The 16,392-nt window shown below is 51.6% G+C and overlaps 5 protein-coding genes across 5 annotated transcripts; 3 read left to right on the forward strand and 2 right to left on the reverse strand.

Annotated features, from left to right (window-relative positions):
* Positions 1 to 818: 818 nt before the first annotated feature.
* J4E93_001262 (uncharacterized protein) lies at positions 819 to 3,257 on the forward strand (the record flags this gene model as incomplete). Its single annotated transcript, XM_049339214.1, has 4 exons — positions 819 to 1,419; positions 1,487 to 1,948; positions 1,997 to 2,566; positions 2,614 to 3,257. The coding sequence occupies 4 exons, from the start codon at positions 819 to 821 to the stop codon at positions 3,255 to 3,257; spliced, it is 2,277 nt and encodes a 758-aa protein (XP_049203171.1).
* A 3,480-nt stretch (positions 3,258 to 6,737) lies between these two features.
* Positions 6,738 to 8,659, reverse strand: J4E93_001263 (uncharacterized protein; the record flags this gene model as incomplete). Its single annotated transcript, XM_049339215.1, has 3 exons — positions 6,738 to 8,067; positions 8,124 to 8,464; positions 8,657 to 8,659. 3 exons carry the CDS (start codon positions 8,657 to 8,659, stop codon positions 6,738 to 6,740), a joined length of 1,674 nt encoding a protein of 557 aa, XP_049203172.1.
* Positions 8,660 to 8,751: 92 nt separating this feature from the next.
* J4E93_001264 (uncharacterized protein) lies at positions 8,752 to 10,207 on the forward strand (the record flags this gene model as incomplete). The annotated part of the gene is made up of 2 exons (XM_049339216.1): positions 8,752 to 8,811; positions 8,861 to 10,207. The coding sequence occupies 2 exons, from the start codon at positions 8,752 to 8,754 to the stop codon at positions 10,205 to 10,207; spliced, it is 1,407 nt and encodes a 468-aa protein (XP_049203173.1).
* Positions 10,208 to 11,263: 1,056 nt separating this feature from the next.
* J4E93_001265 (uncharacterized protein) lies at positions 11,264 to 12,249 on the forward strand (the record flags this gene model as incomplete). The annotated part of the gene is made up of 2 exons (XM_049339217.1): positions 11,264 to 11,498; positions 11,552 to 12,249. The coding sequence occupies 2 exons, from the start codon at positions 11,264 to 11,266 to the stop codon at positions 12,247 to 12,249; spliced, it is 933 nt and encodes a 310-aa protein (XP_049203174.1).
* A 2,302-nt stretch (positions 12,250 to 14,551) lies between these two features.
* Positions 14,552 to 16,162, reverse strand: J4E93_001266 (uncharacterized protein; the record flags this gene model as incomplete). Its single annotated transcript, XM_049339218.1, has 4 exons — positions 14,552 to 14,838; positions 14,899 to 15,390; positions 15,455 to 15,828; positions 15,894 to 16,162. 4 exons carry the CDS (start codon positions 16,160 to 16,162, stop codon positions 14,552 to 14,554), a joined length of 1,422 nt encoding a protein of 473 aa, XP_049203175.1.
* Between the last annotated feature and the right edge of the window lie 230 nt (positions 16,163 to 16,392).

Here is a 16,392-nt window from a genome sequence, read left to right on the forward strand (position 1 = left end):
CCCTTGCATAGCGAGTGGTTTCGTTTCTGCATGTTTCCTTTCTGTATCCGTGTATATCCGTTCAGCCGTTTTCGAACATATTCCCTTCTTCGCGGTCGCATTCTTCGTCAAGTAATGTTTAGGGAAGGCTATCTGGGGGTTCCTGGGTACGGGCTAGGGATGTCATAGCATCTGGTGTAATGGGTGTACAGCATAGCTTCGGCGACAACAGGATCGGACGGGGAAGGGCAGTCAAATCGTGAGATGATCTGGTACGAATACTATAAATGATATACGCTCCAACACGGTGTAGATGGGCTAGAGTGAGGTTGTCTGGTGATTGCTGATAACGTCACCTGATGGGTGTAGTGCGACGCGGGATGTGCCTAGTGCTGCGCTGACCGTTGATTCGAAGACGCGCAATCACCTGCATCAGCAACAGCCCATAAGCTTCAAGCCGCGCCAACCTGCGTTTCGTGCATGCGAAAGACTCGTACCCTGATACCCTGACAATCTAGCTACTGCTCTTCCTCACACTCCACTTAATTAACGCTGGCGCATTATCACGAGGCTAAGGTCGCAGTAGATCGCGCGGGGCTAAGCGGGGCCGTCGCGCGACGTGCATCACATCACCACTCGGTATCTCTCGAAGCTGACCAAGACTCTCGCTTTCAACCCAATCTACTCACCTACTCTGCAACATATGCCCCGGGATTTCTGCAAGTATGCGACCGCTACTGGGCGGCGACGCCCTGCCTTCTACTGTTCGGCCGCGGTCTCGTAAATCAAGCATCGATCATCCTACCGCCCCTTCGAGCAATGTCCCCACTACATTCGTCATGAAGCGCGTCGGGGATTTGGAGCACACCATGGCTCCTCCTCACAGCGCGACTGCTACAGGAAAGCAGCACGATAGTACATTCGGCGTACAGAGTCTTGCAGACACTTTGGAGGCTGCTTTCGGCCCAGAAGGTACAGATCCAGAAAAGGCTAGTAAGACGCAGCATGGGGCAAAGAGTTCAAGATCCGAGTCGCATAGCTCTTCCACAGATTCAGTCACACCGCCAGACAAATCCAGGATAAACTCGGTACGGAAACTTAGGAGGAACTACACCAAAAATGACACGATCACTCACTTTAAACTTCCCGCCCCCAGCGTCGACGTTCCTTCTCCACTCCCCACGTCCGCTATGGGGAGCACACCGAGGTCGGCTTCGATAACGTCGCTCAAGCTATCTGACGAGGAGTTTGCCATGGATGATGCTGCGAGCCAGGCCGTTGTCTCAAGTGGAGAGGAGGAAGAGCAGGTAGAGGTACAGCAGGATATGGCGAGCTTCCCACAGCTGGTCATGCCTGAGATGCAGATGCCAACCAGGAGGCCTTTCACTACCAGAGGCAAGGCTATGGGAAAGCTGAGAGTCATGGTGGCGGGCGAAACAGGTTCGTCATAGTCACGATATGCGACATCATTCTAGTAGAAGGGGCTATGCTGACAAGCACGATGCAGGTGTCGGCAAATCGTCCCTTATTCGATCCATCGTCCAGGCCTGCGAAGACATCGTACACGTAGATCCTCTATCGCCCTCGCAGCCAAGCGCACCCCTACGCCCGACCAAGTCGAAGTCTCGCACAAAGAAAGCCGAGCATGCGGTCACAACACGGGTGACTGAGATACATGCGAGCACGAAGCCTTACCCTCATTGGTGGACTGATACCGAAGAGAGCGGCATTCTGCGGAGAAGAAAGAGCAGTATGGATACAGTCTTGGAGAGAAACATTTGTTTTGTAGACACCCCTGGCTACTCACAGGGCTCTGCAGAGAAGGATATGAGCATGGTGATAGACTACGTCGAGTCGCTGCTATACCAGACCTCATCAGTGACAACGTTGGATGACAATGACGTGCTTGGGGTGGTCAGTGGTAGTGGAGGCGTCCTAGTTGACGTTGTCATATACCTACTTCCACCAAGTAAGCCAAAGTATCATCTGTAGTGCCATCATCGCTGACTTTATGCAGATCGGGACATCACGAAAGATGTCGAGTACATGCAACGGCTATCGCACTTTACCAACGTCGTACCTGTCATCGCCAAATCAGATACACTTTCAGCGCAAGAAGTGGTAGCTCTGAAGACGTCGATTCTTGCGCGGCTGCAAACCACTGCTCTCAGACCCTTCTTTTTCGGCAAAGCTATGGACGATGCACTACTCGCCGTACAAGGCCTTCCAGTCGCCAGGACTTCGGCTTCAGGAGCGCCGAGTGAGGCAGCTGAATACCCCTTCACTACACCAACCTACCCTTACGCCGTCTCTTCGACGTCTGGTCCAGACCACGATAACATGGATGCATCCTTGCTCATGTCGCCCGACTACGTGCAGCCTCTTCTTCCTTCTGAACTCGCTACACTAGTAAACCAGGTATTCGATCCTGATTCTATTGCGTGGCTTCGGCATTCAGCGGCAAAGAAGTTCCTCGCATGGCGGCGCACGATAAAGTTACCTGGTGACTCTGTAATGCTGCAAAGTCTAGCTCAACCACGTAGCCCGACAACGGCTTCGGTCGGACTAAATGGAGCCAACCTGAACTGTAAGATCATCTCCCCGCCACATTGTACAAGCTAACCTCTTTATCAGCATCGGCAGCATCCTCAGTCTTCTCCGCTGCATCACCATCGGGTGTCCTGGTACCCGGATCAGGATCACCCTTCTACCCATCGAACCTACAATCCCCACTCCTCGCCTCCTCTCCCTCCCTAGCCAACTCCGAATCCCTCGAGCCACTTGGAAACTTCTCACTAGCAAGATACAACACTGCGCAAGGCGAGCAGCGCCTCAGCGAAGTACGGATAGCAAGATGGGCAACGGATCTGCAGCGCAGCCGACGAAACGAAAGAGAACGGTTCGAGGAACTCCAGAGTAACGACAGGGCGAAGTGGTTGCTCGAGCGCGTCGGCGAAGAGGTATCGAAGGGCACGATCGTCGCATCGCCCGGCGAGTTACCGAGAGCTGAATGGGCGCTCGTCAGACGCGATAGCGACGAGAAGAAAACTGTCAAGGTCAGTCAACGCTATGCCAAAGCTGTTGGGCTGGACTCGCGAGATCCGCTCGGCCTGTGCAACTTCGGCGACGAGTTAAGGCGACAGAGCTTCGTGCTTGTCAAGGTGCTCGGCGGTATGAGTGTGTTGGGTGCTGTCGTCGTGGCTGTCGTTAGGGCGTGCGGCATTGAGACTGGGCTGCCTCAGCTTGGTTGGTGGGAGTGGATTACCAACTCGGAGTAGTTGACCGCGCCGGCGCCCATGGGGATGGTGTTGCTTGTTGTATGCCCACCCGATAGTGGGCTTTAGACTATGTATGCTGTGATACCTTATAGACATATCTCTGCATTGTAGCTTGACGGGACGTCTCGAGTCTAGGGAATAGAATCTTACTCTACGAGGAAAGCGTACTCGAGTTTAATGTCTGGGATGCCACTTGTCGCAATGATTAGGATGTGTCCTCGATTTCCCGGCTTGATGACGTGGATCCTGATGGCGACGTGTTCAGTATGGCGATCAGGAGCGCGTATGCATAGCTCACAAACATAGGTCAAGTCATTTACCGTGGGTCGGGTAGACTGAGCGAGAAAATCATGCCATGCCCAAGCCTGACTGAAATTGATAGCATCACGTCATAGAATGAGGTTTCTCAATCTCATCGGTCCACTCGCGAACGCAGCCTCATCGTCAACATGACAAGGTGTATTCCAACGGCTATGTGGAAGTGCGTCGTGAGCTCTTGAATCAGTGATCCTTCTCATCTGAAAGGACCGGATTGTATGGATGAAAGAACGCTGGGTGTCACGCATATCGGATCTATGGGCTAGAGGCGCTCCAGTGGAGTATGTACGGAGCTGACACGTCCGATCACTAGTTCGCCGCGGAGAAAGATCGTTGGGCGTGAAATATGTTAGATCCATTTGGCTAGGAGTGTCTCGCGAAGTGAAGGAGTCTGCGAGCTATCTCGTTACGAGATTACCGGACGAGCGTCTATCCATGGGAGAGACAAGCGGAGGATGGCGGTTAACTCTCGGTATTGCCAGATTTGAGGAGGCTTGGTGCTTGTGGGGACTGTAAGTGACTGGCTGCTCACTGCTGGGGGTGTGCAAATGCAGTTTGAACTCGATCAGATCCAATAAACAACACGACCCACCTTTCCGCGGACGGCGCAGCTCGCTCTGACAGTCTGCAATCGATCTCAGCCCATCTTCGATGATGCAACCGTTCCACCGGATGTGCGTGAATGAGGTGTGGAAGTGCGGACCACGACGCTGGCCTGCAGTGCAGGTTCCCGTAAACAGCAAGTCCCAGGTTGTGGGATACATGGCCTGACATCATACGTGTATATGTTGAGGGTCGTGGCGGTGAGTGAGAGACGGAGATGCGCACCGGACATCTGGGCAGTGTTTTGCCATCCGGTTTTTGCGGATGGGGGCTTGCTGCGGATGAGAGGCAAGCTGCGGAAGGGGGTGTATGGAACCCTGTAGGTATAGGCATACTATACTACCGCTTATCGCGTCCCGCTAGTAGGGTCATGACAGTACTTGGCTGTCATGAGTACTGGGGCTGGATCGATCATCGTGGGGAGGGATCTGGCTTCTTGTGAGATGGTGTGATAGGTCGTATGGGGGGTGTTGGGGCGCAGATGCGAATCTGACAGACGCATGGGTTGTTGATGCAGTTCGAGTGTTTGGGTGTAATGGGTAACTCAACGACCTTTTGTGCGAGCATCGGAGATGGAACTCTCGTTTGAGTGCTAGTTGGGCTATTTTGATCTAAGCAGCCAGCAGATTGAGTCCCAGCCGCCACTATATGCATTACCGCGGACATCCCTCAGCGTTTGGTTATATCATGCCAGTTTTCATAGATGATCATTCTACTCGCCGTGCAGCTGCACTGGGAGGTGACTGTAATTGGGCCCACGGATGTGACATCTCAACAGTTCAACAAAGGTGAATACAAGATCATAGGACTTTAACGTTCTCATAATTCCTGTGAAGTGGGCTGTCGATTGGAACTCACAGTGCCGATCAGTCATGTCGAACTATTGTGGGTTTGAACGTCGTCACTGACAGCATCTGGCGGTCGACAAGACCTGATGCCACCACATCGGCCAACATCTCATGCATAGCTTCTCGAAGTGCAATAATAGAATATGACATCTTGCATATCATGGTGGCAATGGTCCGTTGAATTGAAACTTAGGTGCATCATATTGTCGTGCACGCTAAGCGCTGCTGTTGAAGATTCGGCACTTTCAGTGCCTTCTTGGATTTGCCGAGCTATGATCCTCTTCAGACAATGATGACGATTACATATGGCGATTTTTGCTTTATTGCTATCGCCATATCGCAGATGAACGAAGAGCTTAGTTCTTGGTACAATGCATATGAGTCCTGCCTGCGATGTAGGTCGCGATGTGTAACCGAAATTCTTCTGGACATGACAAGGTTCTTTTCATCCGCCGGATATTGTTGAGACTGATGTAGAAGCAGTGGAACATGAGATACTGATGGCAATCATTACGACGGGTGCTATGATATCGTTCTTGGTAGACGCAGACAGGATCTGTACGGCTGCTCGCAACCGCACTCGTTCTATGGCTCGGTAACAGGGATTCATACCTCCTGCCTAACCAAGGAGGTCCCGTTGCATGGAACGCCGTATCTTTGCAGTAAGCTGTACTATTTGGAATCACTACACCGTCAAAGTAGCCATAGTTCCTAGTTGCCACGTGATGCGGCTCCGCTCATCCAGTGAAGCTTGCTTGTCAGGGGGTCAGCGGCAGGTGATGACGCCAGCGGGCCGCGGGAATCTATCCGTAAAAACAAGACCCAAGGAGATGGGTTTGTATTCGTGTCAGCTTGACAGTAGCGCGTGTTTTTCGTTGCTCGATGTCAAAGGTTGTGGAACGGACGCACGCATCGTGGTGTATGCCAAGAATACAGACCCGACAGCATGGCGAGGTGCGCAATCTTGGGGATTTGGCTTGAAAGCCGCGTGAGATGTTGGTGCAAATGACCCAAAAGTAGGAACTAGACGCTGGAAGAATGAGGCCAGTACAGGGAGCACACCGATCGTGTGGTGTAAGAGGGCAACCGAGTAATGAAAGACAAGGAAGAGTGCCGAAATAATGCAACACAAACACTTCGGCTGAATGCCCAGGTATGGCGCTTGTCTGAATATCCCGTAATGCCGTCATGCCGTGAAGGGGACCGAAGCCGGTCGTGATAGGCTCGCAAAACCGAAGGGATGAGACAAGCGCATGGCGACTATGGTTACTCGTAAACGGTGAATCTCTCCCACGAGGTGCGCCGTGATGCAGGGCCCCGAGATGCACCATGACGGAGTTGTGATGGTGTCACCATGGCGTTGGGTTATGGCCTGATTCTTGCCGCTGCATCATGTGTCCTGCCGGGCGAGCTTAGAACAGCGGCCCCCACGAATACTGGGATTGGCCGGCAGATGGATCCCGCATGACGCGATTGCCGATATCTTGAGTTGCTGCCATTTCCGTATACGAGCGTTGTACCAGATCTCCACGACTTACAAGTCTGTGTTGAATCGATCCTGCGCTCCTTTGTCTGGCGTTTGGCTTGCGACATAAGCCCACTTGGTCGGCCTGCAAATGTACTGTAATGCGAAGCCGCCAGTTTCACATGTCGACCGTACAGTATCTCGAGTCTCCACCAGTTTCGACACTGCATGGCGGCTGCAGGGTTCTTATTGCGAAGCACTGTGCTTCCGTTCTTCCGCCTCTTCCCAGACGCATCTAGCGCACATACAATCTCCGCCAAGTGCTCCAGAAGCCCATTCCCGTCTCTCCTTCACCGGCAGACGTACGTCGCAGTAGTGGCCAAACACCTCTTCATCTCTCTTGAGACCAGGCCCCTTGCTCGGGTCTCTACCCTTCCAATCAACCAACTCCTCGCGGGTCCAAAAGCGCATTGAGCCACGCCATTCCCAGGCGACATCGGGATCACAGCTATGATTTGCGAGGCACCACATAGGATGAACAGCGCTAATCTCAGGCCTTCCATCGAGCCCCTGCTGTGCAGACGCTGTTCCGCGGAACTTCGCATACAGAGTGTTGAAGACCCAGGTATCATAGCGGTGACTTTGGGTAAAGATGTTGATGTCCATCTTTTCTAAAACATGCAACGGCATGAGTATGTTGTTCTTGAACGAGAAGGGAAGCGTTTGCGGTACGTGTGCAAAAGCATCGCTAAGGCGACCCGAAGCATCCGCTTGCCACACGGTCTCGAGATCTTTGCCATGATAGTCACCCCAAATGTACCGCACTTCCTTCAACTCCAGAGGATGGAGATCCAGGGTCTCCGCTAGTGCTAGTGCGCGGACAAGTAGAAGTGTATAGAGGTAGTCTGCCGCTTCACGTGCGGGTACTTTGCCCTGGTCTACACTGACACCGCACAGCGCTGGATGATACTGGTCTTGAGCTAGGTCGTGACATTCCTCGCTACAGAAGAACACTTCTTCACATTCTTCGCAGGATATCACTGTATTGTCTCCGTTCGAAAGTGGTATGACGCAAGCATCGCAATACGACTCATGGAGCCTTGATATAGCGGTAAGTAGCGACTTTTCCTCTAAGATGGTCGCGCCAGGCGTTATGTCGTCTTTCGCAAATAAGCCCAATTGTTTCGTATAGTTCGTTTCCGGGTTCGTTCCGTTAGTCGTCGTAGTAGTGCTGAGAATAGGCAACTCAGAGACTCTGACCTCCAATTTTGGTGCTATATCCGCAAGCTCCTCATTAAGGAAGTCGAGGCACTCTGGAGAGAAGCGGTCCGGCTCATGATGATTCCAGGGATATAGTTCGCGGCGGACGAAGCCCTTGTCAGGGTAGTCTTCTACATCGACGTTCTCGGCAGACTCCCCTTGACGCTCGAAGTAAGTCCGTAAATGGTTCCACAAAAACTTCTCGTAGTCCTTGAAGACCGGATCTTCCGGAAAGGCTTTTCTTGCGCGAGATATATAGTCGGATGCACTGCGTAGACATCCACAGTCCAATAAGCAGCTGATTAGTATATCATGACTGTGATGATTAGCTTCCCGCTCGAAAGTACATCCAACCTAGGACAGTTTACGTACGCGCTCCTAGACCAGCGCGTTTGCGCCCATGTCAAAATGTCATCATCTTCTAAAGACGAGTTCTTTTCCTCCTCCTTCAAGTCCAATCCTGTCATATGCTCAGAGATAACGTCTGTTCGTGCTGCCTCCAAGGCTTCGTCGTGGTATTCGCCTTCATCGAGTACTTCGTCCACTAAGATCAAGGCTTTGTAGGCATCGCCGGCAGCGAGATCTGGATAGCCGAGTGCTTGGTACGCTTTTGAGAGCCGAAGACGGCTCGATATACTGTACGGCTCTTCGACCGTAGCCTGCTGAGCCGACACAACCTCCTTTGTTAGTCTCTCACGAAGATTAGTATTTTTCTAAGAAAGTCAGACTTGTCGTGAAGTTGCTTTCATTAGCACTTGCCTCCATGTTTATTGTCAAATCAATTAGTGCTTCCTTGATGTATGTCTGACGCCCGTCGAGACTTCGGAAACTTCTGCAAGATCGTGTGGGGGGCGGAATTAGCGGCTGCGCTATCGATAAGGCTAGCTTGACCTTCATCAACACACCATCGAACGCCACAATGTCTACGTGTGACATATCAACTTCGCCATCAAGCGCGACCACTTGGAACGAGCCGTAGGTGTGTGAAAACTCTGACGATATGCTTCCATCTGCAGCGGAACTTGTCGCGCGGTATCTGAGAGCGAATGGATACACTCAGGTTACGTCATCCCTACCCAGGTTACGTGAAGGTGCTAACACCGATCTAGACCTTGAACAGCTTTGTTCAGGAAGCCGACTTGCCTTCAGATACGGGCTCAGCTGCTGACAATCCGATCACTATCGAATCTATCTTGCAAGAGAAGAAGACTTTCGACTTAAGCCTCAACTTTGAGAAGCTTGGTGTCGATGATGCAAAGCAAGCATGGACCGTCCAGGCGCCTGCTAAGCCGAAAGTTGTAGAATCTTTACCGAGTCGATCCAACATACTCAGCATTTCCGTTCTCGACCTGTTACTACCATCAACGACAGCAATACAACAGTATGTTGCCGTCACCACGGCTGACCGTCAATTACACCTGATGGATCCGAGCACATCATCGCTTGACTGCATCCAGACGATTTCCAGCTTCCAGGATTCTCCAACTCTAGACATTGTTCCGGTAGACTCCAGACGACTGCTGATAGCTTCGATGTCTGGCAAGCTGACGCTGTTCGATGCAGCCGCCAACGCCATACTGGAAGAACGTAAAGACCACTCCAAGTATCTTGTCAAAATCTCCACCTGGTCTTCAGAAGGCGGTTCCATGCTAGTTGCCAGCGCGGGATGGGATGCCAAAGTAGTCCTATACCAGCTTGATCCCAATGTCGATCAGCCGCGACTAGGGAATCCAATAGCAACCTTGTCGTTACCCAGCATTCCAGAGTCGACCTCATTCGTCACCTTACCCGGAGACGGAACACCAGTCCTGGTAGTTGCTCGAAGAGACTCGACCTTTCTGCACTTCTACGCTGTACCTAGCCCAGAGTCACCAACGTTCACACTGATCGGCAAGCAGAATCTTGCTCCGCATTCCAATGCCTGGGTTGCATTCACGCCATCCGATATTCAGGTCTGCCCTACAAATCCATATCTTGTCGCGATCGCGACCTCCAGCACGCCGCATATGAAGCTATTGGTCGCGAAGCTTCTGCTTCCTCCCACTCGTTCCTCAGTGTCGGATACAGGTACTAGTCTAGACTCGGATGGACCCGTCACACAAGCGTCGCAAGCCCGGGCTGAGCTGCTCGTTGCAGATAAAGAAGAAGCGGCTATATTAGTCAATGTCTCCACTCTAGCGCCACAAACCGCTTACTCCACGCCGCGTCTCGTCTGGCGGCCTGATGGCTCTGGTGTATACGTGAGCTCTGATGATGGTGTGGTTCGTGGCATCGAAACCAAGAGTGGAAAGTTGATCTCATCATTGGAGGCACACGAGCCTGGGTCAAAGCTACGATGTCTCTGGGCTGGCCAAATGGTAGGGCCTAGTCGCCCTGGTTCAGACGACAAAGGGAAGGCCGAGTTCTTGATAAGTGGGGGGTTCGATCAGAAGCTTATCGTCTGGAGTTTGTCTTGATCCTTCTATATGCAATGTCGTCTCGATGGAGGCTATATAGCATACTCAGGGGCATGCATACGTACTTCATGGTTTTCTAGAGTAAGAATGACAACGTGCAGCTCGTTCCTGGTGCTAATCCTTCATTGGGAAGGGTGTTGCTGACTCGACTAGATCTGACCCATAGTTGGCGCTGTATTATCCCCAAACGATGAAGAGTTATGCCCTAAGGGAACCTAATCCTAGGTGATATCACTAACCCGTTCCTTTACTATGCTTCATCCAGCAACGGCTATCTAGTATGCAAGCAGCCATAGCTGCGGCAACGTCCGAGGCGTGCCGCAACGCCGCTATCACTGGATGCATGCAAAGACCGATCAAAATTGACAGCAGCGGGAACGGCAGGATTTCTGGGTCTTCAACATGTCCCATTTACTAAATGAAGTATGGTACTAATTGTTTTTGATCGGCAACGGCAGTATGCGACACCCCACGTCGATCCAATTCCTCAGCAACGGCCTCACAGATTTTGAAGCGGCGCAACAGGGGAATGCAATAGGCACGGTTGCATGTTCCAAGATGAAGTTGATGACGCTATCAGCAAGCCAGTGGCGGCTTCTACGCGGCACCTAGCCCCGTTAACGGGATAGCGGTGCCATGCATCCTTGCACTTTAAGGATCGAATCTTGATGGCTTAGATCTCTTGGAAACGGGACTAGGCGCCGCATCAACGCCATGGCTTGAGCTTCAAGGATCAATCTCTTGCTCCAGATCTGACTGCAGACCGGGACGGGGAGGCTTCCTATAGGTAGTTCGCCGACTATCACAAGGATATGCGCTCCCTATTCTTACGATGCCGGAACGGGAGATCATGGCTGATGGTGGTTTAAAAGCAGAAGAACGGATCTCGTCCTACGCGATCTAAATCTCAAGTTCCCCGATCGTTCTCATCCCAACCCCCATCTTCAATTTGCTATCGAATGAGCCCTGATCAATCATATTCTAGTCCGATTACATATTGACTTGTCGTTGGCGGTAGATATCTCCAGATACAGTCGCCACCCACACATCCCAACAATGTCCTACACAGAATCTCAGAAGTATGGAGATGAAGACTTTCTTCTTGTTGTCTCTGGGACAACACGTTATGCTCCCTACTTGACTGGCTGGCAAGAATTCAAAGATCACCTTCGCAAGGTGGTCAAAGAGCAGCCGGGATGGGCTGATGTATATTCTAGCCAGGGTCAACGACGAGGGGAGATGCAGGGGTGGTGTCGTCTCAAGGACAGAGAGGATGCCGATGCAGTATACAGTGCGTACCGAAGTTGCTAAACTTGGGTGACACGACGCTAACTCCATCCGTAGAAGTCTACTACCGTTCAAAGGGCATGCTGGTGCATGTGTGGGAAACGAGTCGCAAGGGTGACGGCTACCGATTAATGCGTTGCAACTGCTCCACATTGTTCCCTGAAGTGCCCGAAGGAGGCCACTCGACTGGTCGTTGTGGCATCGACATCGGAAGAGTGAACCAACTTGGCGGCGCCCGCGCGAGCACGACAGCAGCATCTGGGCCATACATGACAACACAGGCCAGGTACCCGTACGCAATGTACCCGCAGATGCAAACCTATTCCCCCCAGCAAGTCGCATATACCCATGCCCCAGTTTATCCAGCTTATGCGCTGCCGCAACCACCGGTATACTCGACTAGCACGAACGGAATGCCAGTCAATGTCCGGGGTGGAGCAGTCTTGACTGAAGCGCGCGGTATCTTCATTCGTAACCTCAGCTACAAATGCACATCTGACGACCTCAATGCGCTGCTGTTGCAAACCGTCGGATACGCCATCGAAATCCAACTCATGAGAGATAGCCGCACCGGCGTGTTCAAAGGCGTGGCAACCGCCAATTTTGCCTCGAAGGAGTTGGCGCAACACGCGGCAAACACGCTGAATGGGCGCGAGCACATGGGTATGGTGCTGCACGTGCGCATGGATACCGATACCACGGTGGTTGGACGAACTGAACCCATGGTTGTGAACGGGTCGTACAGAGTACGTTGATGAAGTCAATATGACGAATTAATTTCTAATATAGTGTAGCATTGATAGCTATGAAATGGAACATGACTTCAGTTTTGCGACAAAAATAGTCTCTTAGGGGATCATCTGCGGTTTTCATGCCACGAGGAACAGCCGTGTGGCGTAGTGACATGATGCTGTCACAAAAGTTTTGCACGCGAGGGCGTTATTGTGGAGTATCCCACTGTTCGGTTTTGTTATAGGGAAAGAGTAATCGAAGTGAGGATGACAGCGGAGCTATGTCCATTATCGGCTGTCTTGCCTCATGTTCTGTGTACCAAGACAGCCTTGAGCCCCGCGGCGCAGGGTTACAGGGGCGCTGGATCTTTCGGTTTCAGATCCTAATGCCGTCGTACATATTCCCGCAAATGTAAACTAGATCAAGCTCGAGCCTTCACTAGGGCTATACCAGCCGCAAATAAGCAATACGACACCGTCCTACTCCACACAAGTTTATCAACTTGTTGTTCACATGATTTGACTGAATTCCAGAAGAGATGTATAAGACAAATCACTTGTGAAGCCACTCTTCTCAGAGTGAACGCTCGCAGTGATCTCGTGTATCGAAGGCTGACGTGCAAGTAATCATGACCAGGTTTCCGGGTCTCCGGGTCGCCTAATTTGATCTATCACCAAGCAGGCTGAACGTTAGATCGTCCTTCGTTACGAGACATGACAGGGCGGACTTCCTCGGTGCCCAACGTCCGGCACGGGGTTCTGGAAAAATTGATAAGATCCAGTACCTATAGCACTGCCGCTTTTACCTTCCTTTCTAGATCTATCTTCTTCAGCAAGATCGATGCCGAAAATCCTCGGCGATGCACACTCAGCCTGGTAGCTCTAAGGTCGACGATATTGCCTAGAGAAATGTCGTATGATTATTGATGTATTACATGCATTCATGTAGGTCATATTCCCGTGATACCCATGATGACGCGCTCGCTAGATACGTTGTACAGCTATAGAAGGGTAATGAGACGTCAACAACCCCACGCGATACAGGGATACTCACTAGCTCATTTCGGCTGGGAAGGAGGATGAAGAACCCAACACCACCCCGACAGGAATATCGAGACACTAACAAGCGAGGTTAACTTTCACAACCCTACAACGTCACAACAACACAATATTTAGGAATAACAGCTTAATAAAAAAGAATCTACTCTATACAAAGTATAGTATAGAGCTTCTTTAAAAAATCTAAGGCTTCTTGTTCTGTTGTGCAGCTTGTGTAGAAGTTTTGTCTTGGCAGTAAGTGTTCGATTTTTCCCGTCGGGGTGGTGCAAGAGATCTCGAAACGAAGACTAACGCACGACGCACCGCGGGGATCGTGGTCGGCGACCCGTTCCGCACCGACGCTATAGCGGTGTGATATCACGCTACATGGATAATGAGTAGCAAGGGTGCAGGATCTTGGGTTTCACGGCGTCGCGCCACCCACGCGTCTTGTGTACGGCAGAACACGAGCGTTGGGATGGCTAAGCGACATCATCTAGATCCGAAGCGATGATGAATGAGAACATCATGCTCTGCTACCGGTTGTCGTATCCTAGAAGGCTAAGATCCAGGGGCTGTAAATGTGGAGCCGCGATCGAGGGGCTCTTGTGGAAGGAAGCAGGCCCCCAATGGGAGACGATCTAAACGCTTCACTTTCGCATACGCTTTTTGCTTTTAGTAAGCCCTACTGAGTGTGAGGACTTGTTAGAGATGCAAGCGCGATCGGGAGACATCAGCGTCCCACCTTCATGCATCAGCAAACCTTGGAACCTTCAAACAACGTGGAGACGTACCACCTGGGCAGCTCAGAATGCGTCGGCAAATCCGAATCATCAATACCCAACCACCCAAAGTACCACTGAAAGTCATTGCAATCGGATCATTACAAGACGAGCGCGCACACAAGAAAATGCTTCAAACAACGACATCGCTGACGTTCACTCCGCCGTTGATACGAGCCAGGATATAGGGCCGATTGCGGGCCGTCATCGGTGTCGTACCCAGGTACCGATACCACAACCCGCCTGTACAGCAGCTGGGAAGCAAGCCACCGGTTCCTTCCGACACGGCTTGTCGAGCGAAGCAGCAAAACTAGCACACTCTACCGAATTTGAGGTTTCAGAATCGAACTAGAGAGCTACAATATCAGCTTCCGTCCCACTCACAACGATCGGAGATGGTGAATACGTTGCCGTATTGATGAAGTGCTCATAGAGCTGTCGAAAAAGGTTCATCGAATGGAGTCTTTGAGTTGCGAAAGACATCATAGGCCCATCAGATTCATATGCTAAACTCTCCAACCCTTCTTCTGTGTCTTCACAGTAACAGTCCAAAGCACCACCAACCAACCCGTCCCCACCATCAAACAAGCGCCACTCCAAACCTGCACCCCAATGAAATTCGTGCGCCCATCCGTCTTCTTGAGTAGAGCCCCAGCAATCGGCGCACCGATAAGCGTAGCAATACTAGACACACTCCAACTCATGCCCAGCCTCGTTCCCAGCCGCGAAAGATCGGGTGTGATGTTTGCGAAAGCCGCGGAGGGTACTGTGACTAGAGCCGCAGAGAAGAAACCTAAGTTTACCATTAGTCCAATGTAACAACCCAGGTAGTAGAAGTGAGAAAAACACATACCCCAGAGTATACTGAAAGCGATAAAGCTCTTCTCAGTCTCTATACTGATCCAAACCAGTGCCAACAACCCACTCGCAAACGCACAAAGCCCCCATGTAACGATAGCCCCGACCCAATGCGCCGCGACACCACTAACCAGTCTCCCGAAGAAACTGCCCGCTATGGCCAACACAAGCATATACAGCGCAGTACTCTCCGAGCTACCCAGTCGCTCGCGCGCGTACGTCGGGATGTAGAAGTAAGGCACAATGTAGCCGAGAAACGTGCTAAAAGAGCACGCAGTGAAGATGAGGAAGAGACGGTCATGGAGCGCGGACTTATCGAACAGCGCACGACGCTTACGCTTATGTTTCAACCACGCGGAGCCAGACAGCAGAGCAGGAATGGAAAGGAGAGCAGCGGCTAAAGCGACGAAACCTATAGCGCGGATAGCCCAGGGGAAACCAGCGGTCTTGGTAAGCCGGTCAAACATGATTATGTAGATTACGCCTCCTGGGGTTGTATCGTTAGTCCTGTTGCGTTGAAGAAGGGAGGGAATAGTCCTGGGGAGACATACCGACAGCAATCCCACTCATAACAATACCCATAGCCAACGCCCTCTTCTTGCTAAACCACACTCCCACCATGGCTAGACTAGGTATGTATAACAAACCAGCTCCCAGGCCCATACACACGCCCTGGCTGAGGAATACCTGCCAGTACTGCGTACTCAGACTGAGCATCATGATGCCTAGCACGACCAGGAAGTTTCCAACGAGCAGCATGCTGCGGAAATAGCCAAGGTCGAATAAAGGTCCGGATAGCGTGCCGATGACGATGAGCAGCCAGGCTTGTACGGTGCCGATCCAGGATATAGCGCTTGGCGTGGAGGAAGTGAGGAGTGTGGTGCGGTAGTAGGTTTGGAAGGCGCCGTAGGTTAGGGTGAAGCCCCTGGGTGGATAGTAATGTTAGCTCATTCCATCTGAGATGTAGAGATGATGCAAGCGTTAACATACCAGATGTTGATGTATATCATGAATCCTCCAAACACCTTCAGCCAAGCATGGAGTCCACCATCTGGAGGTGGAGGAATAGCGGATTCGGCAGTCAATGTTGATCTTGCGTCTATTTGCGCTTCTTTATCTCCTGCTACCTCGTGGCTGTTTGCTGTCTCGACTTGTCGATGGATATCATCGTGGATCGAAGACGAGGGACGACTCATGTCTTCTTGCGAGACAGCTTTGTCTCTAACGACATGTTTCTCCTCAACATCTGATTGGGACATCGCGTGCAAAGCTGCGTCGTCAAGCTTCTTGTTCCTCAACACTTCGGGGCGACCCTTTAAGCTCCGCTAGCTATGCCGATGCACAATATTTGGTCACCAATTTTCTGCCCATGGGTATATGCCGATCATACGATTGTTCCGACTCTTTGTCCGATTCCGGTCTCTGTGTTCCGAGTCATGCAGCACGTCCAAAGTTCCAGAACAAGTAGGTAGAGTAGGCTGCGGTCCGA

This window comes from Alternaria ventricosa (assembly GCF_023758065.1).
Source record: "Alternaria ventricosa strain BMP 2768 chromosome Unknown scaffold_2, whole genome shotgun sequence".
Taxonomy (NCBI): domain Eukaryota; kingdom Fungi; phylum Ascomycota; class Dothideomycetes; order Pleosporales; family Pleosporaceae; genus Alternaria; species Alternaria ventricosa.